The sequence below is a fragment of the Diplotaxodon limnothrissa genome, linkage group LG23 (genome assembly GCF_057381915.1).
Source record: "Diplotaxodon limnothrissa isolate DT_005_m linkage group LG23, D_limnothrissa_male_GT1.1, whole genome shotgun sequence".
In the NCBI taxonomy this organism is placed as follows: Eukaryota; Metazoa; Chordata; class Actinopteri; order Cichliformes; family Cichlidae; genus Diplotaxodon; species Diplotaxodon limnothrissa.
The window spans coordinates 4353201-4377067 of NC_140617.1; the positions used below are offsets into that span (position 1 = coordinate 4353201).

At 41.0% G+C, this 23867-nt stretch overlaps 1 protein-coding gene across 2 annotated transcripts in view; it reads right to left on the reverse strand.

The window, feature by feature from the left end:
* Window positions 1-23867, reverse strand: part of agbl4 (AGBL carboxypeptidase 4) — a 348823-nt gene that overhangs the window by 105081 nt on the left and 219875 nt on the right. For both annotated transcript variants that reach the window (XM_085349015.1, XM_085349016.1), the window contains exon 6: window positions 1639-1678. In XM_085349015.1, coding sequence (XP_085205141.1) covers window positions 1639-1678 — 40 coding nt within the window. The remainder of the gene's footprint in view (window positions 1-1638; window positions 1679-23867) is intronic.

Here is a 23867-nt window from a genome sequence, read left to right on the forward strand (position 1 = left end):
GCACAAATCATTGTAGTTGTGCTTCTGCAAGGATTTTAGACGTTAACCAGAGTTACAGGGATATACAAGACAACCTAAACATGCAACATACACAGAGTATTTCCCACTGCCTCTCAGTCTGCCACTTTTATTTACTCAGAGCTGTTTCTACTAACTCTATGTTTAAAATGTCTCAGGTATGAGCAAAGCAGAAGTGTGAACACAAGACAGAAAGTTGTAAAGAAGCAAGGTGAAAAGTGAGCAGGCAAGATGTCTGCAAACGGTCTATTTCTGCAGCATTTTGATGGACACTGTTTTCACTCATCAGAATTAGGATTTTAGTTTATTACATATACATTTGTTATACAGTGATTCTCAGCTGGAGAAGGGTGGAGTGGGTCTTGTATGCAAGTCAGGAGATAGGATTGACAGACTCCACTAATTAATGGAGTTAAGATAACTCTAAATTACCCATAGGTGTGATTGTGAGTGCGAATGGTTGTCTGTCTCTCTGTTTTAGCCCTGCCTCTGACTGGTGACCTGTCCAGCGTGTACCCCACGTCTCACCCCATCGTAACTGGGATAAGTTCCAGGCCCCCTGCTACCCTGATAAAGATAATTGGAAGAGAATGGAAGGATGGATTTGTATGACTCATATCCTGCTTAGATTTGTTTCCTGTTACATTATTATTACTAATAAATGTCATAATACTGGGTGGCATACAGAAACTGTATAAACTTGGAGAAGAGACCAGTAAAGAAGGAATGGGTGTGGGTCACATTTTATGCTTCAGTGCAACATAACTTACCTGAGTTTTTAATTTTTTGACATTACACATCCAAATATAAGTTGTAACTATGTAGAAACTTCTGCAGAAGTCTGTGGCTCTGGATCTGATTGTGCTTCAAATGTTAGTAACTGGCATCTTTTCTAAGGCTGTCATTATATTCAGGACCTTGGGTTGTGGTGCATAACCAGTGTTTTTTTGGTCTTGTTTTCTCTGTGCAAGCTGAAAAATCAAAGCAGACGGTGCTTTTCATGATGGGGGCTTTAAAGAGATAGGGCATGAAATGCAGCATTTTAGATAGAGAGAGAGAGAGAATATACTTTTTGAACAATAAAACATGTTAAACGATTCTGCTAGACATTCAAAATGACAAAACACACACACACACACAAACATGCTTCTATATACTCTGAAAATCTGTTTAGGGAACATGCTTGCACTTGTGACTGCTCTCACTACAGCTGAAATCATGACTTCCATTTAATCCCAAGGTGGAAAGCTTTAGTTACTGGACATTTAAATCATCACACCATGAGACAGGATCCCTTAACACACGCTCAAATAACTGACAAGCAGCCATCAAATCAGCAGTGGTTCTGCAACACAGTTTTTGACAACACAAACAGTTTTATCGCTGCGTTTCAACTGCCCAGCTGTTCAAGCAGTAACCATTTAAGCAGTTATAGTGGGGTATGAGTGAAATATTTTTGCTTTATTATGTTTTTTGGAAAAGTCAATATCAAACCAGATTATGAAACAGATAAAATACTGAGTGTGCATCAGAGAATGCTTTTAGTGTTGTGTTTTTTGTCCTGCGGTGGTTGGATTGTGGGTGACAATGAAATCCAAGCACAGAAATTCAGGCACCTACCAGAGTTGGTGATGGTTAACAGGTCTAGACGCCTTTGTTGCTGGAAGAAAAGGAGAGAATAAAAGAAGTCAAATGTCATGAAATAATCAATCACAGTTCTCATTTATAAACCCTGCAGAGATGCTCAAATTTGCCAAATTAGTTTGCTGAGTTTAACAGCTTTCACAGTTGATGGTAAAATAAGATTATTTACTAAAGTTATTATTTGTCATTTTTTGACGCTCTGTGGGTAATTCTGTATCGACGTTTGTTAACATGTGTGGCGCGGCTGTGTTTGTAGTTGTATTTTAAGAGTACTGTGATGTCTCAAAAATGGTTTGAGACACTACTCAAACCATTGTTGAGTTTGCAGTCTATTTGCAATCTACAAGTTTGCAAAACCAAACTTGTCTTTTTTTCAAACTTGTTTCCCAAAGCAGCGTGTGCATGTGTGTGAGTGGGTGCACGTGGAAGTGTGATCTCCTCGGTTTCAATGGAGTGCGTTTGAAAGAGTGCGCAATTTTACACTTGACGACTTCGGCAGCTGAGAAGGAGTATTAGGGGGGTGCTAGCTGGCTACCCCTCTCTTTAACCTGCTGGCCTCCCACACACACACACACACACACACACACACACACACACACACACACACACACACACAAAATCACAGACATGTACACTTGACTGTCAAGCACTGCAGTAATCAACACCTCAGCCCTCCTCATCCACTAGTCCCCACGGGAAAGATCTTCACATTTTAGGAAAGTATGCACACACACACACACACACACACACACACACACACACACACACACACACACACACACACACACACAACGCATTCGTGTGTATGCATAAACGTGCATGAGAGAGTGAGAGAGACGGTATGGCTCTCTCACCACACTAACCAGTTGCTGAGAGGGATAAGCAAAGAGACTCTCAACATACTTGGAGTCCTTCTCTCTTCAAATACAGCACTGCCTGGAGTGGAACTCTCTGATAGGCCTACTAAACACTTATTTTAGTATTTAGCAGATGTTCTTACTCAGAGTGACTTGTAATATACAATACAAGTGGAAAGAGGTCCACTGAGTGCATTTCATCTGCCACTGTATTGACAATCAAGAATGCAGTGAGTCACACTACTCAGTTTTTTAATTCTATAAAATTTACCCAAAATGTTCGATACAAGTGGTGGGATGAAGATAACGATGAGAATGTGCTTTGAGAAATTTTATGTAGACAAAATGTGGGTATCAGTGGTTTGTAATAAGGTTGTGCTAAAAAAAAATATTAAAGGAAAAAAAAAAACAGGGAAGACGGAGGATGGAGATGGTGACATGACTAAAATTCCTGCAACTGTGTAGAGTGAAGTTGCAATCTCATTTCCTCATGATTGCGTTGAAGACGGGGACCAGATCTGTGACCACTCGCAGCCAGTTTCATTTTCAAAGCAACTTTGATGCATTGAGATGACAATAAAACAGCAATAAGACCGAGTCAGTCTGCAACTGAATGGGGTCAAACAGCAATTTCATACAATCGGTTTGTGATAACGCTGCAATTAACTGATAAATAAGTGAAAATCGCAAATCTAGTGCCGTCTACATAGGCAGAAATTGACATTCATATTAACCAATTACATTCAGAACCTCCATAAGTATTGATGTAGTTACTGCAGGACGGTTATTTAACTGCAACATAAAACAGGTGCTTAACAATCTTGCTTTTAAATCGGAGTATAACCACAGTACAGACAGTTGGCAACCAGTTGCGTCGAGTCCCTCATTACAGAAAGACACGCTGCAGATGAGTTATGCTCACTGGCACAGACCTACTCAGAGCCAACATGTCGACACTCTGCATTTATAAATCAGACAGTAATTAATTGCAAACTTTCACAAATCAGCCTGAGCGTAACTGCAGTCCAGATCAGACTGTGATTGTTTGGAGACAGTTTGCCCGTGCAACTGCCTTGTAATCAAAAGATGACAAAAGCAGTAGATGGAAATCAGCTGGTCTCTGCAACTTGCAGATACACAGATATTTCCTAGTTGCAAGGAGGTTACAGTCCTCTATTTACTTTAGTGAGACTGAACCATCGCGAGAAAGCTGAGAAGTATTTTCTTAGTGGTCTGACAAAAAAAGATGCTGAAATGTGATAATATGAGAGGGTGGAGGCATGCAGGTTGTTTTACAGGTAGATTTATTTACTTATGAAGCCTTGAGTAAAATGTCACTCATGCCACACTCACATTCCCATACAGAACATGGAGCAGTGTAAATATTCATGTTACATGTGAATGCACATGTGGCTGTAGTGCTGTGTGAAAGAGGTACAGTTGTTGTGATGGGAGACCACGTATGCGGTAGAGGTCACTGTGACATCATGAGTCATAGACAAGCTGAGATCACAAACACACGCACACACACACACACGCACGCACACACACACACACACACACACACACACACACACACACACACACACACACACACACACAGAGCCCCTACCGTCTACAGACATCCACATGCACAGGGCTGTTGCTACCACCTTAAGAGATCACAGAGAAACACTGACACCTCTTATTCTTAAAATTGCTGCTGGACAGCAACAGACCACATTATTTTTATTTCTTTTTTTCTCTTTTTAAAAAATTATATATTTTTCTTTCTTATTTTGTCTGCTTGGACGTATATTGTTAGATTTACACGGTCCAGCTCAAGCTCTGCATTATGACGTCCATGGACACGTGTGAAATAGACACGCAAATGTGAAACAGACACGCATGTAGAAGTTGAATTACCAGGAAGTAAAAAAACAAATGCAGAAATGTCTCGTCTTAAGTTTCTTAAAACGGAAGTTTATGCATTAGCAGAGAGGTTGATTCAATTATCACTGGGATTGTGTAGCACCCTCTACTGGCCCTAGAAATCCCTGCAAGTGAAACTGTGGTGGAGTGACTGCTGAAGTGGCATTTAAAAAATGTTTCAGATTTTATTAAGATTATGGTACAGCTGTAGAAAATCAGACATATGTGCGCACAACATGCAGAGTGCCGAGGCACTTTAAACCCTGATAACATTTTAAAATCTATTCTCATACTCAGCCCATCCATTCTTATACTCTCCTACGAACACACACACACACACACACACACACACACACACACACACACACACACACACACACACACACACTCTTACTCAATCTGTAACCACCAAATTCAAAGTGTAAGTGCTTTATCTTCCTGCTGCTTTTGTTAGTCCTCAACATGAATAACGTGCTTAAGAGACACACACACACACACACACAAACATACGCACAGTGAAAAGGGAGCAAGACAGACAGAATCACATTAGCAAAAGCATTTCAAGGCAGAAAATAGGATTGAATTAATCTTCATCAAACATAGCCAAGAGCTGGGGGATCACACCCTGGCTGAAGCCATCCCAGCCTCACTGCCCCCTCACTGCCATAATGTCTGATGAATCAAATACATTAAATATTTGTTTCTGACTAAGTGATTGATTTCATCCTTAAAAAAAATCTTTTGATATTTGACTGCAATGAAATTATACCTTTTATGGCTGACAGCTTAACAGATACTAATTACACCGACCTGATGACTGATGGAGTGCACGTTTGAATAAAAATCCAAGAAGGAGAAATTATTATTTGGAAAGAAACCTGTCAGCCTCAAATCCACACATTGTTTACCGCAGGTGAATCCAGACTGAATGCCAGTTTAAGTGTTATTAGGTCAGAAAACAAGAAAACAGTTGGGAGCCAGAGGTGACGGCCACTCCAGCTGTCATCATGTCCAGCCAGCCATTGTGGACTCTGGGGCTCTGTGGCCAGCAGCACAGTAAACAGCACAGAGACAGACCAAGAGACCAGAGTCACACATTGACTTAAAACTGTGTTATAGGAGACCATAATTAACTTTTTATTTTTATAGGCAACTTTAGCAGTAAGCCTGGGTCAGTGCTTCTGTTCTTCAATATTCGATCTTTACGCCCATAAGTGGAAAGAAGCAATTTTGCAAAGACTTCAAACAAAATGTAAAATTGATATTCTGACTAAAAGATGAACCGCTGCGTTTCTATATAAATGCCTTTATTAGATTCTCTTTTTATTAGTTTCGATTAGTCTCTCTTGAATATTACACACATATATATATATATATATATATATATATATATATATATATATATATACATATATATATATATATATATATATATACACATATGTGTGTGTGTAATAAACAGGCTTATAATATTACTCCAACAATGTACCCCCTCCTCCCAATAAAAAAACCGAATCTACAATATTCTGATCAGTATAAATAAGTTCATTAAGAGAACCAATCAGCAGGCCAGATAGCAGACGGTGTCACCATCCTAATCTGGGTGGGAAAAGGAGGAGGAGGAAGGAGTCAAATCGAGTGACAGCAGTGGAAAAGCCATTAATGTACTAAACCCCTGCTTTATGAGTAAATTAAATATTCATTCACAATCTACCCAAAACCCATTTGCCAACATTTCCTCCAGAATTTACTTTTCATATTTGCTGATTGTTATCACACAGAAAAGAAAGGCTGAGAGAGTCAACGGACAGAGGAGGCAGAGGCCCCGCCTGGCAGGGGTGGGAGGGATGAGTAGCTAAAATCCCAGCCATCAATTTGTAGCTCATTTCAAATTAATTTAAAGTCAATATGGCTAAATTACACTGCTAAAGCCACCACCCAACTACTTTCACAGTTTTCAATTTTTAAAAATGAATTTGATGCCGTTGAAGGACACTAAAGTGTACCTCTGTGAACTGGGAAATATTACAGCATGTTGTATAGGGATGTTTTTTGGTAATTTATAATAGCATTATTAGCAATTATATAATAGCAATTATAATAGCATTATTATTATAATTATAATTATTATAATTTTTTTTTTTTTTTTTATTAACAGTAGTAGCAAAAGTTCATCGGACTGGAGTGGACTGGTTCTTATATAGCGTTTTTCTACTCGAGCACTCAAAGCATTTTATACCTCATTTTATACCTTGCCTCATTCATCCATTAACAATTAGTCATTCAAGCACTTTTTTCTACATCTGCTTTCTATCTAACATTCACACTCTGATGAACACATTGGAGAACAACTTGAGATTCAGTATCTTGCTCAAGGCATGGGCACTTTGTCAGGGAGACTAGAGCAGCCGAGGATCAAACCACCAGTCTTTCGATTAGTAGATAGCCTGCGCTACGGCCACCAAGTGTATATCCCATTCACTAGCTGGGCCCACGTCCTCATTTTAGGTTTGGCTGCGTTTTTCAGTAGATAAAGGTGAATGGCTTAAACGTGAATTGAACTGCAGATTGGGGAAGGTCTCAGAGGCAGATCCCCCTGTACTAATGAGAAGTGCAGGAATTTTAAAAAAGGAGGGAGGGTGGGGCACGAAAATGAGAACGACCAGCTTGTAGAACTGGGAGATCACATTTGGATAAGAACCGGACAGGGCGTGTTTGGAAGCGTGATCTCGCTCCTGAAATTCAGATAACTTATCTCCAGTTGTGTGTATAGTGGCATATACAGGTAGGTTTGTATATATGTGGACAATCAAACAATATCTGGAGAATTTCCCTTTCCTGAGAAACTCTTGGGTTGTTTTTGCAGCATGCTTTGGGTCACTTTCCATTTAAAATGTGAAACTGTCTTATCTCCAATATTTGTCTGTACATGAGCAGAGAGTATAGCTGTTCACAATTTATCCTGCTACTTCTATCAGAAGTCCCGGCATCAGTAAACACTCGCGTCATGGTCTTACTGGCGGCCATACAAATCCATGCAATGACATTACCTCCACTGTGTTCGACAGATGATGTAGCATGCTGCAGATCATGAACTCTCTATGCTTTACTCTTCTCATCATTCCAGTACAAGTTCATCTCAGTTTTCATCATGTTTTGACAGTGGTGCTGGCTCTTTTTGATGTTTTCTAACAAAGTGACCTTCCTGTTCTTGAATGTAATCATCACAAAGTAGTCTCTTGACTGTAGACCTTGACAATGATATACACTACCTCCTTGAGTGTTTTTGACTGGGTTATGTGTTGTGAAATTATTTTTCTCAACCATGGAAACCAGTCTGGGGTGGTGTGGTGGTGCAGTGGTTAGCATTGTTCCCTAACATCAAGAAGGTTCTGGGTTTGAATCTCTGGAATTTGCATGTTCTCCCTAGGTATGTGTGGGTTCTCTCCGGGCACTCTGACTTCCTCCCACAGAACAAAGACATGCACGTTAGATTAATTGGGAATTCTAAATTCCCTGTTGGTGTGAATGCGGGTCCCTTTGATGGACTAATGACCTGTCCAGGGTTTACCCCAATTCGCGCCCTGTGAAAGGGAACTGCACTTCAACAACTGGATAAGTGGATAAAAATAAAAAAGGGGACAGACACCTTCTGCAGTTCAGGTAAATAAAAGGAGTAGTTACTTTTTGAGGAAAGTACACACAAAGTAACCACTGCATTTATGTCATGTCATTCATGGAGAGAAGCAAACAGTCATGATTGCTCTGATATTCATCATGTCATCATCAAATGTGAATGATATTTGTTTGCTTGCAATTTCTTTTGAAATGTCTATTAATGATCTCAGCTTTTGCACAGTGCAAATAGTCATAACTTCCAAGAAGTGATCTAAACATAGCCTCACTTGGAGGTATAAGAAAAGATCATCTTGATGGAGCGATCAGACAAATTTAAATCAGGATGGTTTTTGATTCCTGGAACTTTCTGATCGCATACATTGCATATAATTTGATATGAGTATGCTAAGTTACAGGCATTTTGTCTAAGTGTTGGCAGCTTGTTATGCATCAGTTGTTACTGTGCATAAAATTGTGCATATTTGTACCAATCCTGGTTTTACCCCCAGCTCTGTCGCTCTGTCGATGGTGTCAGATTGCAGGAAACAGACATCTGCATCCAGTCTCACTGCTGTCCCCCGAGTCCCAGAAATGCACACACACTCGCACGTACACAAACACGCTCACAAACAGCTTCCTATCATATATCCAGGGTCACTGTGAAGGTCGATGGTTGATGGGATTTTGAGTAAGAGCATCTTTGTTTCAGCAGCCTGACTAATCTTCCATTGTTTTCTGGTCCTCTCATCCTGTCTTCGCTCTGTCTACCTCATCTGGTAAAACTGTCCAATCACCTTGTGTGAGTCACTATTTTGACTTCTGTGGACGCTTATAGAGTTAAGCCCCACCACCGCCACACAAACACGAGGACTGAAATGATCTGTAGCACTCTAGAGGCAAAAAAGGAACCTGCTGCATCTTACTCATAGTCCCTTGGTAACAAAGAGGGGAGATGAGGTAAGAATGAGCTAATGGGATGAGCTTTTTAGGTTATGTTTGGGTGTGGCTGTCTGCCCCCCTAAATTCAAGTACATCATAACGTCAGAGGAATACAGGTTTTCAGGACATGAGGTTTCGTAAGCTGCAAACTTAGTGGGTAAAATTTACAAATGAACACGAGACTTTAAAAAATAAAACATAAAGATTATAATCTCAGGCATCAGATAAATATATCAAAGGATCCCCCCCCCCCCCAAGATGTTGTTTCTCTACTGGTTTCTTATCATTCAAAATGGGATCATGCCTCCATGTCTATGGCAGTTTCAATTAATACATGTCGTGGTCCTTCGAAAAGGTAAAAAAAAAAAAAGCATGGGAGCGTAGGGGATGGAAAGCAGGCCTTTGTTGCGTGACCAGGAGCCCTCAGTTAAAAATACAACAAACCAAATAAAAGATTTATTCCTTCTGAGAGCAGCTTCCTCCTGAGCGGAAGAAAGGACAGCCGTTGCCACCTGCATATGGCACACAGCTCTCTGCTGCCATTACAGCGGTGCCTCTAACACTATGGACTGTAGTATGCTATCTGATAACATGCACAACAGCTGGCGCGTACAAATAATACATGCAGATGCATACAAGCATTCAGTCAAACACATGCACGATGTAAAGAATGTTCATATGTTGTACAGGTTATAGAGGCATGCACACCACTGCCTTTTCTCATAGCAGTTAAAAAACATGATTCAATTCCATCTTGATCATTAAATATTCATGAAGACCAATTAAAAGAGCAGCTAGGCTGGCTGTAAGGACCCTTTCCTCCATATTTCTGTCCGAGGCAGTCTGTCAGATTTCCTGTTTTTTGATCAAGGACCCCATGGGTGCAGACTATATGACCATGGTGGCCCACTTATCTTTTTTCAAATCCTCAAACTGTCAGTTTAAAGGCAATAACTTGATTCAGTTGGCCGATACTGGCTCCGCCAGCCAGATGGTAACAAAATGTTCCCTCAACACCATACTTTGAGTGGCCTTGGATGTGACATCACTTATGTGGGTGTGTTATCCAAGTTTGACTGGCAGTGTGCAAGTTTGACAAGGGCACTGCTGGCTGTGACAGCCAACGGCAAAACTAATCTGCTCCCTTTTATTTAAAGAAGCTTTGGACAAGATGTACAAGTGTGTTAAAAAAAAAAAAGTTGGGACGCTATTTAAAATATCAAGAAAAAAACATGCAGTGCTACATGTTGATGCGTCTTTTGAAAACACAGGCTAACCATTTTAGAACTGAAGCTATGAATGTAAGACATTCAGTAGCAATAGTAAGATGTCTGAGGTGGATGTCGGCCAATGAGCTACATTTGTTCTTCAACAGACTGACTGAGCTTGCTTGCACAGATTCCAAACATCACCTGCTTAGATCTCTGCTCTCTGCACTGCAAACATTCAGGCAAGAAGACAAGTGTGTGCTGTTTGTGGTAGTCCCAAACAAAGGAAATACAAAAAAAGAAGAGCTGGAACACCAGGAATGGCTATCTCAAAGAATGACTCCAATAAGAGAGTACAGGAATGATATCTGTAGCTCAAGAGCTCCTCAGGGAACTGTCTTTGTCTTCTTTTATCTGCTGCATATCACAGCACTGTGAAACTTTCACAGTGCCTCTCAGAGGACTCCAGATTTCCCAGTTCAAAACTGCCCTGTATTCAGCATTATGCTGATCAAGTGAGAGCTCCTACTTTAATCCTAGTCTTTGCAACTAAAAATACAGTTACATGGGGGATTGGTTTGAACTATGGCGTCAAGTGGTCCAAAGTTTAGAGGCACTGCCACCTGATGAAGACCAGATAAGCTGCCTTGGAGACTCCTTACTAGGGAAACGGTAGTAACCAGACTGAAAAGCAGCGCACATTTCGGTGCTTTTTTTTCTTGATACCAGGTACGTACGTTCTTTTAGAGCAGAGCTACAGATTAAAAATGCCCAAGGCAAAGCGGTCAAAAGTCTTGCTGTACTTCACAGCAAAAGATGCAAACTCAGCAGCCTGCAACAAGTGCTTTAAGGTGATAATGCGCAAAGGAGGTAACACCTCGAATCTCAAAACACCTGCCGATGCATAGCGTTTTTTTAAAAGCTGAGAAATGCACCGTATTTGATAGCTTGCTGCAAGACCCCACACCAAGCACATCTACTGCGGGAGTGGTGCCTGTTATCGGACCCGGAGTTAGCAACATACCCCAAGAACCCGAAGAGGAGAGTCCTGGCCCCTAGCCCTGCCAGTGTGACGGATGATGATGGCAGCAGCAGCCGTTCTTCTCTGGGTGAGTATCTTAATGTTGTTCGTGTGTAATTTACATTGAGTAGGCTAACCACGTTATTAAATTAATGCATGTAAGGTGCACTAGCAAACATCGTCGTAGTTACATGCGGCTGTCTTCTTGTTTGATAGAGTGATACCATATATGCCCTATAGCTGCAGAAAAGGCTAACATTGTTATCTTTTTACAAAAAAAAAAAACTGCTAAACATGAGCGGTTTTAGGACAAAGTTTGTGTTTTCCATTGTTTAAGCACCGGTTCCAACCAAAGGAGGTATGTTGTATCAACAGAAAAGGCTAACTTGGTTATCATTTTGCAGAAAAAAAGAGACTGCTAACAATAAAAACATAAGAGGTTTTTGGACAAAGTTTGTGTTCTCCATTGTTTAAGCACCGGTTCGAGCACCGTTTAAGCACCGGCACCGTTTCAAAAGTACCGGTTTGGCACCGGTATCGGATAAAACCTAAATGATACCCATCCCTACTCCTTACGCAGTCAAACTGTGAGTCCTTTACAGTGTCTCCACAAAACTTGCTCCCAGTCCCTCTCACCTGTTCAACTCCAGAAAAGGAGTCTGGTCATACCTGCCACGGTGTTTGGTTGCCCAGGTAATGACATGTGAAAAATCAGATCAACTTTTCTGTTCAAGACTTAGTTTCTGTCATGTTGTGATCCAAAACTGAGTTTATCTTTTCTCCATGGATCATGCATTCACAGGGCAGCCGTATACAGTGTGTCTGTGTGTCTGTGTTACGCATGTCCTTGATATGAGTGCACATGCCTGCACAAATGGGTAACTTAAGAGCCCCTGCTGAGCCAAGAGTTTCCACTTTGACCCGGCATAGAATCGATGACAGACTCTTGACACTGGGGACGAATCAATGACTTGAGGACACTGATAGCATACACACAACTACCCTCATAAAGACACACCCACTCAGATGGACTCTGTCCTATCATCATTTCCCCATTGGGCTGTGATTGACCCCTGCCTGATGGAGTGCAGGTGTAGTGACCTGGTATTTACTAGAGAACGCTGAATCAATGCCCCGTCGGTCGCAGGCACTCGCTCAGGACAACGCTACATCACTACTGAGCACAGATAAATGCCTTGCTGTCCTACCATTAGTAAGGAAGAACATTAATCATTTAAATCATAAATCATTGTTGACATATCTAGTTTAGAACTAAATTAGTTTTATTAACGGTATGTATAAATACATAAAAATAATCTTGGACCAGCTTCTCCAAGACTTAATCTACTATACACTAAATGTATGAAGACTATTTCCCATTAAATGATGCCTCTTTGGTCATGTCAGTGGAACAAATGGCTGAAATGAATACTGGTCTATCTAGCTCACTAGCTCAACACACAGTAAAAAAATGCCACTGTATCCCTCATTAACAAGTCCTAGAGAGCAGGTTTTCATTTATATGACAGCATGCTATGTCTTCTACTGTGTGGTAAAAAGTTTTATCTTTGGGAAGCACTCCAATGCCAGTGGTATATTGGAAAATCCACCTTGGTTTTATAGTCATTTTATGTGAGCAGTCATCAATCAACTGTGAGAGATTGAAAAACGGGACTGAGATTATTAAACACGGGGTCTCAATCCTTCAAAGGTGTTAAGTTTTTGCGACTGAAACTTATAGTTGTGCTTCTTCTTCTTCTTCTTCTTCTTCTCAGAACACTGAACTTGAATATCGATTGCCGTTCTCCCTGTCTTCAGGCCTGCCCTACTGGAGTATCAATAGACAAGTTGTAAGGTTGAAAAGTTCACCCATCTGTTCTCAGGGGCCTAATTGGAGCTGAAGGTCAGGGGAAGTGTACTTTTCTATTGGTTTATTGCCTTTATGGATCCAACAACAGTGGTGAACGTGCCCGTGCACGTGTGTTGTGCTACTCTCTTGTTTCTTGCTGCCATTTTCCATTTCAAAACCTGTTATTTTTATTTTTCATGATATCCTACACAACAAATTCAAATGTCTGTTATCTTCAAGTAACCAGACAGTGGGAGACATATTAGAAAAGAAATGAAACAAAATGTTGTGTGACTAAAGCGTTTTCTCCGGCACAACTTTCCCATTTAGTTGAGTTCAATCAGGTATCGGAGTGGAGTGCTGAATAGTTCTTTAAAGCTGGAGCAGGCTGGGCCGCTGTGTTACTGGTAATTAAGCGGGACAATAATTAGCTGCTAGCAGTGTAGAGAGAAGCAGGTGGGGGGAGAGTTTGGGGGAGAGGCATTGAAACACGATTTCAAGCAAACAAAAACAACACACACACATGAAATCAAACTACGAGACTTAAGAGATGTGTGTATCTTTTCCCCATGTCAAAACAGCCAACGCACTCTCCAGATGTTGATGTGTGGAGCAGATGGATGCACTGTTTGGTGTCTGGTAACTTCTAATCACAGTCTGGAATGAGAGGGGGGCTAGAAAAGATGACGGGGTGGTGTTCAAAGGACACTTGTTTGATGAGCAGCAGTGGGTGTATCAGGAAAGGGACGAGAGAAAGTTATGCTGTACAGTAGTCTCCTTCCTGCTCTCTGTCTCACTCTGTCAAGAAAGCTTCAACTTCCTGCTAGTGTCATGTGACTTGGAACCTAAAAATCAATTTAACGCAAACAAAGCTGTGTTGGCCGTCGCAGGTACCTGGCTTACAGCCAGTTCTAATAGCTGTGTGAGTTTATGTGCATGTGTGTGTGTGTGTGCGAACTGGGCCGGTCTGGGGTACTCCTGTGTAACCTGCCTGTGCAGGAATGCAGCACGGCAGGGGTAATAACAGAATGAGAGCTAATATGTGTTGTTGCCTTTCTGTTGACTGCTGGGAATTTTGTTTTGGTACGAAGGTAGGAATGAAGACACGTGAACCAGAACATATTTTTTTCATATGTAAAACGTGCTGCAAAACAAACTCAGGTAGACTGTGTTATTTAAAGTTTGCATGACAATACTCTGCAGGTTAGTGCAGGATAAACAGGTTAGTTTGCTGTACTGTGATGGATTTAAAGTAAAGAACAGTGCGTGACTGGTGCACAGTGGCTGTGGTGCTTATGGTGCGAGTTAAGTTAGATCAAGTGAAGCAGAGATGCATTTGAAGTTAAGCTGATTATGTTTGACTGAACTGCAACTTCATACAGTCTAATAAAAAGACAGCATAAATGGTATACCGTCATTGTAGGATGGAAATCAGGCAGGACATGCAGGAAACATCTGCTTACATCTTGTTGAATTCAGTTGTGTACATCCACAAAGAGGAGCAGGTCAGCTGATCACAGCCTGTGTATTAAGAAAATCTACTGGAGCTTACATTAGAAATTATTGTCAGTTGTGATTCATTTCTCCACACTGAGCCATTACAGCTGATTTTAGGGTTCCCAAACCTGCTGAGTTCCACTTTAACATATTCCCTGCTCATTTTCCTGTTTAGAGACAAAGTCATTCTCTACAATGTAGAGAAATGGAGATTTTTTTTAAATGTTCCTTCTTTTTCTCTGCTCATGTTCAACATGACTGATTCAAACTGAGCACATTTGTTAGAATTAAAATTTAGACTGAACTCCTGAGGTTCAGTTAGCTTTGCAAAAAAAATGCTTGTAGAAACGTCCTCCAAAGAGCTACTTTTTATTTTCTAACTTTGAGTAGATTTTAGAGCCTGTTCTTTTTCACTTTCACTTGAGGATTTTGTAGCAGTAGTATCTGTACTTCTACTTAAAAGTAAAGTCTTGATACTTTGGCTATTTATTGAGTGTGTATGGAAATTACATAACCAATTACATGACACATCACTGACTGAGCCTGACATCCAGAGATATTTTTTCAGCTAAACTAATCTTTCTCTAGCCTCATCCATAATTGCATTATATTAACATGTTTATAACATCATCTGCAAAAACACTACTCTTAGTTTTGGTTATTTTAAAGCCTCACATGTGTGTATTTGTCTACACCTACAGAATCTGTGTTGCTAATGAGCAGCACTGCTTCACTGTAAAGCTGCACCTGCCTCCACCAGCTCTGGCCCCAGCCCCTGCAAAGCTTCTTTTTTAACCTGGCCTATCTTTTCTCTCTTGCATTTCTAGACCTTTTACTGCCCCAGGAACCCCAGTCAAGGTCTCCCCTCCTCTCAGGAGCCTCTTTCCCGCCCCCTGAGATAAAACAAACAAGAAAACAGTCGTTTGACGCATCTGTAATCACCTTAGTTATATCCGCTGGAACTGAGGGCTTTTAATTTGCCGTGCTTTTAATTTGTTTTCACAGCAGTTTCGAGCAAATTGAATTTGTTAATTAAAGCAGCAAAATGAAATGCTGAGCATTATTGACGAGATGCTAATTGGGTTAGTGTGGAAATTGGAAGTGGGGGTGAAGTGGGGTGGGTGGAGGCTAACGAGAGGGCTGAGGGAGGAGAGCGGGGCATTTTGGGGTATCAATAGTCAGGACAAATCACATTACAGAACAGCGCAGAAAGGCTACATGCCAAGTGGCCCTGTGGCGGCTCCATTATGATCTGTGTGTAGGTGTGTGTGCACGCACAATAAAGCTCAGTTTTTGGGAGGGCAGACGGTTGTAGTTCCTCCTGATTTCTTTCAAACACGAGTAAATACAACCCTTTGTTTAGGCAGGTGTGTTCACACAACCTGTCAAACAGCAGTGTATGATATTTTTTACTCCACAGCCTACCAGGAGCACTCACTGCTTTTCTTACTGTTGGCCAAATCTACATAACAGTTCCATAGTAACAATCAAAATTATGTGAGAATAACCAATACCATTATCAGCTTTGCGCTTCTCCATCTGCAACTTTATACAACAAAAGTACAAAAGTGGCAAAATTCAGTCACAATCCTCTAACGTGTGTCTCAACCTCAGAAATAAGCTGGAGTATGTGTGCAGCGGCTAGCTTCGATATTTGTAAATCAAATTTGCTGCTTTTCCTCTTAAAAGCAGCACAATGCCAAACCTGATGCATGCGTTGTGCTGAAAGGAAGGCCCATTCTGGCTTATCCTCATAGCAGTGTGATGGATTTGTGTAGGGGATGCAGGATTCAGAAGAGCAAATACATTACAGCACTGCACATTTTAAACAAATATATAGGAATCTGAATAAGCTTTACATTTCAGAAGATATCACAAATCCTGCTTCAGACCTTTACCAACACAACTATATGAGAGACCTGTTATTATCTGCACTTTGGGATTTAACAATTCTGAAAGCAAAAACGAAATGACATTGCAAACATCCACAACACTGAACGGCAATGATTGCACTGCAGTTGGAATAGAATGGGTATTTTTATTTTTAATTCATGATCCATGACTTGTGGTAAAAGGATTTTTTCAACATAGTTGTTGTTGTTCATCACCTCTCAAGAAAATAAAACTAAGGTATGATTTAAATTTTTTTTAAAATCTTAAAAATCTTTTTTAATGGGTACACCTAAGTGCAAACTGCATTTAATTAGACACATTAAGACGTTGTGAGAGAAGTTATGGCTGTGAAAGCTGTTCATATCATTGCACAAAACCCAGTCTTTTGTTGCAGCTCTGCATATTTATTTCTATTTGTCATGACTGCTGAGGGTCTGAGTAGATCAAGGGGATTTATATGCTCATTAGTCAAACACACCCTCCACCCATTTTTTTCCCATTTACACTCAGTGAACTCAGTCTGCAGGCTGGTGAGTCTTGGCACGAGCATTAATGGCGAACAATGCCAATCTCCACTCTGAAATGTGCCCGGTTCATTTTTAAATGCCAGCATTTGTCTGTCCATGTTTACTGTAAGTACAGACTGTTCTGAGGTGGTGAGCATTTTTGGTGGTTATACTGATCCACGTCTGACTCCGCGAACCCATAATGTTTCCACACCACTGAAGTTTTTTTTTTTACCTCTCTTTTCAACCAACGGCAGTCACTCTCCTCTCCAAATAACTTCTGCTTAGCTTTCCGAGCTTCCCTCGGGTCCTCTTAATCAGCGGTCCCCAACCCCCGGGTCTATTTTTGTTTTAATAAACATTATTATTCCTGTTAAGAAACTGTTTGTTTACAAAAGTTCTGCCAAAGTTAAGCCATTAACATTACTAGATGCGCTCACTACACTCCTTTAAGGTACATACATACTTATACAGCCCAAACTCACATGTGCAAGTTTTGGGTGGTTATTAAAAAGCCAGAAGTGGATGCATAATCCGATTAGTCAACTAATCGCAAAAATAATCGGTGACTAATCAACAATCAAAATAATCGTTTGTGGCAGCCCTACTCTTCACGTGAAGTCCAGGTAATGGGAGTTTAAGTAGTCCAGCTAAGGCTTGCCATAGGCTTTCATGGCAGCGGAGGTTTGTCTGATGGAGTGAAGATGGTGGTAGTAAAGACTGCCAAACCACATGTTCTCCTTTCATCCCTGGGAGTGCCTAACCAAAGCATGCACATACACATGCACATATACATGGAGGAGGGTGTCTCCTCAGCAGATAGAGTAGTGTCTTTCTTCTGCAGTTTCCATCATGTCTCAGCAGGGCCATACTGCTCACCGTTGGTGGGAAAGGACCAAAGACCTCCTGAAGTGTTGGAATGTAAACACCGACCGTCTTGAAGCTCTGGCACTCAGCAGATTGTCCAGGCTGAGGCTACTGAAGAAACATGTTACACTATCAAACAGGAGGAGGAAAAAAAGGCATGCCAAACAATACCAGAGGGCAGCCGGCATTATTCCAACAACTGGGAGCGCTGTGGCTGAGCGTGTGGTTTTTTAGCTACCACTGACACATTAAGTGCCACTGGTGTTAACAATGCTGAACCATCCCCAAAACAGATACTGCAGCTATAGAGAAAATCACCTTTGCAGAAATGAGACGAACTGCAAATCCTCCAACCCAACTGCCTAACTGCCTAGTATTAAACATTACTTCTTAACCAGCTCATTGACCCTTCAGAGCTCTGCTGAGCTGTTCAGTTCTAATACCGCTCATCTCCCTCTGGCTACACTGGCCCAGTGCACTACTAATGAGAAGAATTCACTCATTTGACTTGAAGGACAGAGTTGGGTTGGGAAGAGGACAGAATGAGAGGAGGAATGGGATGAAATAAGGACAGGAATGACAAAAAAAGTAAGATTAGAAAAGAAATAGTCTAAAAGATTGGAGAGAGTTATTTGGAATTAAGGGGGAAAGGAAAGGAAGGAAGAGGGAACAGGAGTGGGAGATGAGCAGCAAGTTGGGTGAGATACAGAGCAGTGGTTGAATTACAGAGGTGATTATAGCACTAATTACAATCTGAGCCGCTTCATTGATAAGGTCCCAGCCAACACCTGACAATTCTTACCGCTCTAGTCTGTTATGATGAAAATATTCAAAGCAGGGTGTGTGTGTGTGTGTGTGTTTGTTATGAATATAACCCACTAATGGCAATGCGACCTTTCTCTAAGTGCACTCTCCTTCATATCTAACATAGAAATAGTAGTCTACGCTACATCTTAAAAAAGGAGAGAATTTTAGTATGAATTATTGATATGCATTGATCATTTTTAAATTACATTAAAAGGGAATTTCTTTCTGATCTACACTATTTAAATATGCACATGCATTATTTATGCTACGGCCAGGGAATTATAAAACCACACAAGTTAGCTGAGTGGCTGATTTTAAACTTGAACTTTCCAGCTAGCTAACAGTTGGCTGGAAGGTTTAAGCTAACAGTTAGCTAGCTTAGCTAAAGCAGGTCTTAGTTGTTAAAAAGAGTTTAGTAGTGAAATATGAGATGACGCATTTCGTCAGAAAACATAACGAGGTCTCAGTATCAGCTTCTAACCTTTTCATCTCTTCACACTGGTGCCATCTGCACCGTCTCAAGAAGAGGGAAAGGATTTAAGTCACTACGTATGCAATAGGTAACAGATTTTAGTGTCTGTCATTGGTGAATTATCAATATGAAGAATTGCATGAATGCGGCGTATTTATTGTTGAAGAAGAGTTAATGTGGAGATGAGTGCATTGTTTGGAAAATTATAGCCCAGTCCAGTAATTTGTTGCTGAATTGTTCACACATTTGCAAAGCCACAAGTGTAAGTTAAGCCTGAATTAAGTCTAGACAGAACATGCAGGCTAATCTTGTTGCATAACTAACAGGACCTCTTTTCCTCTCCTCTCTGATTGTTTTGGACTGCTTATTAGCACAGTTAAGTGCTTTTGTTGTTGAGTGTGGACGGATATTTGCCATTTCCGACTTAACCAACTAGTTTTATCCACCAAAAGCACAGCCTGTCCTAAGGTTACAGAGCTGTCCTTGACCACTCTGCCAAACAAATTAAATACCCTGTACAGCATTCCTATTTCTACCAATTCTAACACATAATAACCCATTTGGAGAGGGTGAATCTGAATGCTTTTCACAGTCCCTATTACTAAACGTCCTCGTTTTAGAGAGTGCACTCAGCAATACGAATCAACCTGAAAGGGATTGAATTGTGGGACACCACTGTATTTTATGCTGCCAGTAAATATATCTATCTTGTTCATAACAATTTGCAGGTCTGTGTTTTGTAATCATAAAACGGATACGTTTGGAAGAGATACGAGAGCCGTTCTTTTGAGAGGGCTGATTACAGCAGGCACCATCTGCGTGGAGCCCACAGCTGCCTGCCTCATCAGAATACCTAATATTCCAATGGAGGGGGCTCTAAGTACCTGGCAAAGCCAAGTAGATAGATAACAAAGAGCCTATTAAATAACGGACAAAGTGGCCTGTGAAGGTAGGGGTGGGGGATATGGGAGTGTGTGGTGGGAATTAGTCTTTTAGTTCCACACACACTCTGAGATGAGATAGCCCCGAGTTCTAATTAAAATTCTCTTTCCAATCTAAGGTGGTAATTTTGATCTGAGAAAGAGAGGAAAGTTTGATGTCTTGCAGACAGACTGCTTCTGTTCCTTCTCTTGCTGTTCCTCTCTTCCCCGTATTTCTCTTTTCCGTAGTCTTGATCAAAATCAATGTTATCTGCCCAACCTGGTAATTCTATCGTGCCCTTGGTAACCCTCAAAGTCATGTTGGAGCGATCTAATTTACAAAAAAAAAAAAAAAATCAATTCTTCAGAGTAATATTCACATTTAAAAATGTGGAGATGAGGAAGATCTGCAGACAGCTGCAAAAGTGCCAGTTTAAGCACAGTTATGGTAAGTTACAAAACAATTAGGAAAATTCAGTCACAAACTCATTTTGTTATTCTTGAGTTTGGAGATAAATTAATCAAAAGAAACTCGCGACTCGGCCGACAGTGAATTTATGGTCTGACAGGAATTTGTCAGTGCTAATGCTTCTTCAGTGTTTTAGCTGTTATATCAGTAGACAGCTGGTGTAAAGACAAATCAGTGTTCATTAATCAGTGATTATTTTGAAAAGAAATATGGCAAAATCTGACAATTAATGATTTAAATAAAAAAGCAATTATTAGCTGCAGGTAACAAAAGCAGATCACACCTGAACACAACCTACTGTAATCCTGGGTGGAGCCAACTGACATACAATTATTGCCCCACCGATCAGACACAGATCAGTGCAACAGTGAATTACCTGCACACTAGAGCTACTTGCTATTCAGTTATTTTTATAAGAATAACACTAGAATCTTGAAATAACTGTCCCAAAAATCATATTTTTTAAACTAGAGTGGCTATTTAATATTCTTACAATTAAAAAAATAAATAAATATCATTCTGCATACATGAATTTCCATTTGTATTATTATGCTACATCTTTGATAGAAGTGGGCTTCCTCTAAAGGAGTCTGGGCCCAGCCTAAGGCATGGACTAACTGCTGTTTCACACTCAAACGAGCCAATTGACCTGGTTCAGACATCTAAATGTGATGCCTCCAGGATGCCTCATACCTGACCTGTTTTGAGCTTTTCTAAGTGCAGAGAGAGCCTGGGACAGGACCAGGAGGTGATAGAGAAATTATGTTTCTTGGTTAGCCTGGGAAGGTTTCCCCCAGAAGAGCAGGTGGCAGTCATAGGGGGAAGTAAAGTCTGGGCAGCTTTGAGCCAGATGAGCAGGAAAAAGCTAATAAATGGATGAATGGGCCTGATTTGAATTTGGCCAGTTTTCCCTTAAAAACTGTGACCTCGTGGACCTCTGGACAGCTTCCCATTCTCACTGCTTGCATACATTTCATTATGGACCGTTTAGATGTCTTTGAACCTTTAGTGTGAAAGTGAACTTTGCGGTAGTGTGAAAGTGAACCAGCATTTATGTGAGGGGGTTCAAATGCAGCATATCAGTGCAGGAGCATAACCAGGAGCGGGCTTGTCTTTTTTGGCCAAAACATAACCTTTGCTCATCCTACAACTTTATCCATTCCCCTAACGTGGAACACAAGTTGGAAGATTTCTGCTTCGACTTAGTAAAGAAGTCCAAGTATTTATGATGGTACTTTCACTGGGAGATCTAAAAATAACAGGAGCACTAAGGACACTACCTATAAAAGGTGATTTAACAAATTCAAATAACATATGAGTTTTGATTTTCATGCGCTGAAACATTAGTTCATGCACTTCTTACTTCTAGGCTGGACTACTGTAATGAATTATTATCAGGATGTCCTAAAAACTCGCTGAAAAGCCTTCAGTTAATTCAAAATGCTGCAGCAAGAGTACTGACAGGGACTAGAAAGAGAGAGCAGATTTCTCCTGTTTTGGCTTCCCTTCATTGGCTTCCTGTTAAATCCAGAATTGAATTCAAAATCCTGCTCCTCACATACAAGGTCTTAAATAATCAGGCCCCATCTTATCTTAATGACCTTGTAGTACCATATCACCCTATTAGAGCACTTCGCTCTCGCACTGCAGGCCTACTTGTTGTTCCTAGAGTATTTAAAAGTAGAATGGGAGGCAGAGCCTTCAGTTTTCAGGCCCCTCTTCTGTGGAACCAGCTTCCAGTTTGGATTCAGGAGACAGACACTATCTCTACTTTTAAGATTAGGCTTAAAACTTTCCTTTTTGCTAAAGCATATAGTTAGGGCTGGACCAGGTGACCCTAGATACTCCCTTAGTTATGCTGCAATAGGTGCAGGCTGCTGGGGGATTCCCATGATGCAATAAGATTCTCTCATACCAACCGGTTGCAGCAGATGGCCCCGCCCCTCCCTGAGCCTGGTTCTGCCGGAGTTTTGTTGCTGTTAAAAGGGAGTTTTTCCTTCCCACTGTCGCCAAAGTGCTTGCTCATAGGAGGTCATGTGATTGTTGGGTTTTTCTCTGTATGTATTATTGTAGGGTCTACCTTACAATAAAAGGCGCCTTGACGTGACTGTTGTTGTGATTTGGCGCTGTATAAATAAAATTGAATTGCTCAAAGTTGTAGAAATTTTCCAGTCCACCGATTTAAAGTTAGATCACGGACAGACAGGCGCATGCTGATGCGTGATTTCAGATAGTAACTTCTTTTGTTACTTGTGTTTACTGAAGTACAATCATTTTTTTCCTCCACAATCTAATAGTCACTCTGAGCCTTTCCTCTTGCTTTTCCCCTTTCCTCTGTCCTTTTTTTCCAGCTCATTACTGAAGGAGGCAAGACAATGGATCACTGTGACAACGCCAAAGTTATCATCACCTTGCTTGATTATACTTCTTTGGCGCTTTTTTTTTCTCTCCCCTGCGCACATTACGAACACACACCTACGAAAATACAGAGAGACGTACACACACAGACACACAGAGCATTTTCTCAGATGAGCAGGCTGCCGGGGGTAGTGTTAGGGGGCTAACTGAATAGCCATCACTCTGATAGAGCGCCTTCATTGAGGCTGTAAAATTAAACAGCCAATTTCACCTGGTAATTGGATAGTGAAATATTTGTGGTCAAACTCCCCGCCATGAGACAGTAGCAGGGAAGAGAGTGAAAACAGGGCAGATCATCACATTTAACCGTCACAATGGTGAAAAATCTGCCAACCTTATATGACACCATACATAGCTAGCGTCCACTTGTGAATGAACTTGCTTTCAGAATGAGAACACGGAGAATTTGCTCACATTAAACAGCAACAGCTTAAGACACGGTTGGACGGGCGATGGTGTTGGTATTCACAGTAGCGGGAGTGATGATAAATTTCTCAGGGTCAGACATTAAGAATTCTTTCTGTTAGTCTCTTCCAAGCACCTTAAATTGCCATAAATATACTCTAATTAACAAGCTGAAGCTCCTGTGAAGTCTTTCAACCCGCTCACACTTATTGCAAAAATAGCATTTACAGTACAGTGTAGTTTTTCTTAATTACCAGCATATGAAAGCGGGAATAAGGGGGCTATACCAGCAGATGGTAATACCTCAGGGGTTGAACTTCTTCTTTCTCGACATACTGTGTTTGCCAATATAAACTGCGGAGACGCCACCCTTGGGTGATATGAACTCTGCATCAAGGAGTGAGTGCCTTTGCTAGGATCAAACACTCAAATGAGCCGTGATGATGAGCCTGGTGATACATGTTGCTGTCTCCGAGCTTCGGCCACAGAGGGCTTTCTGCATCAGCCGATCCCTTCTTCTCCTCACATTCGTTGCCCTTAACCTCAGG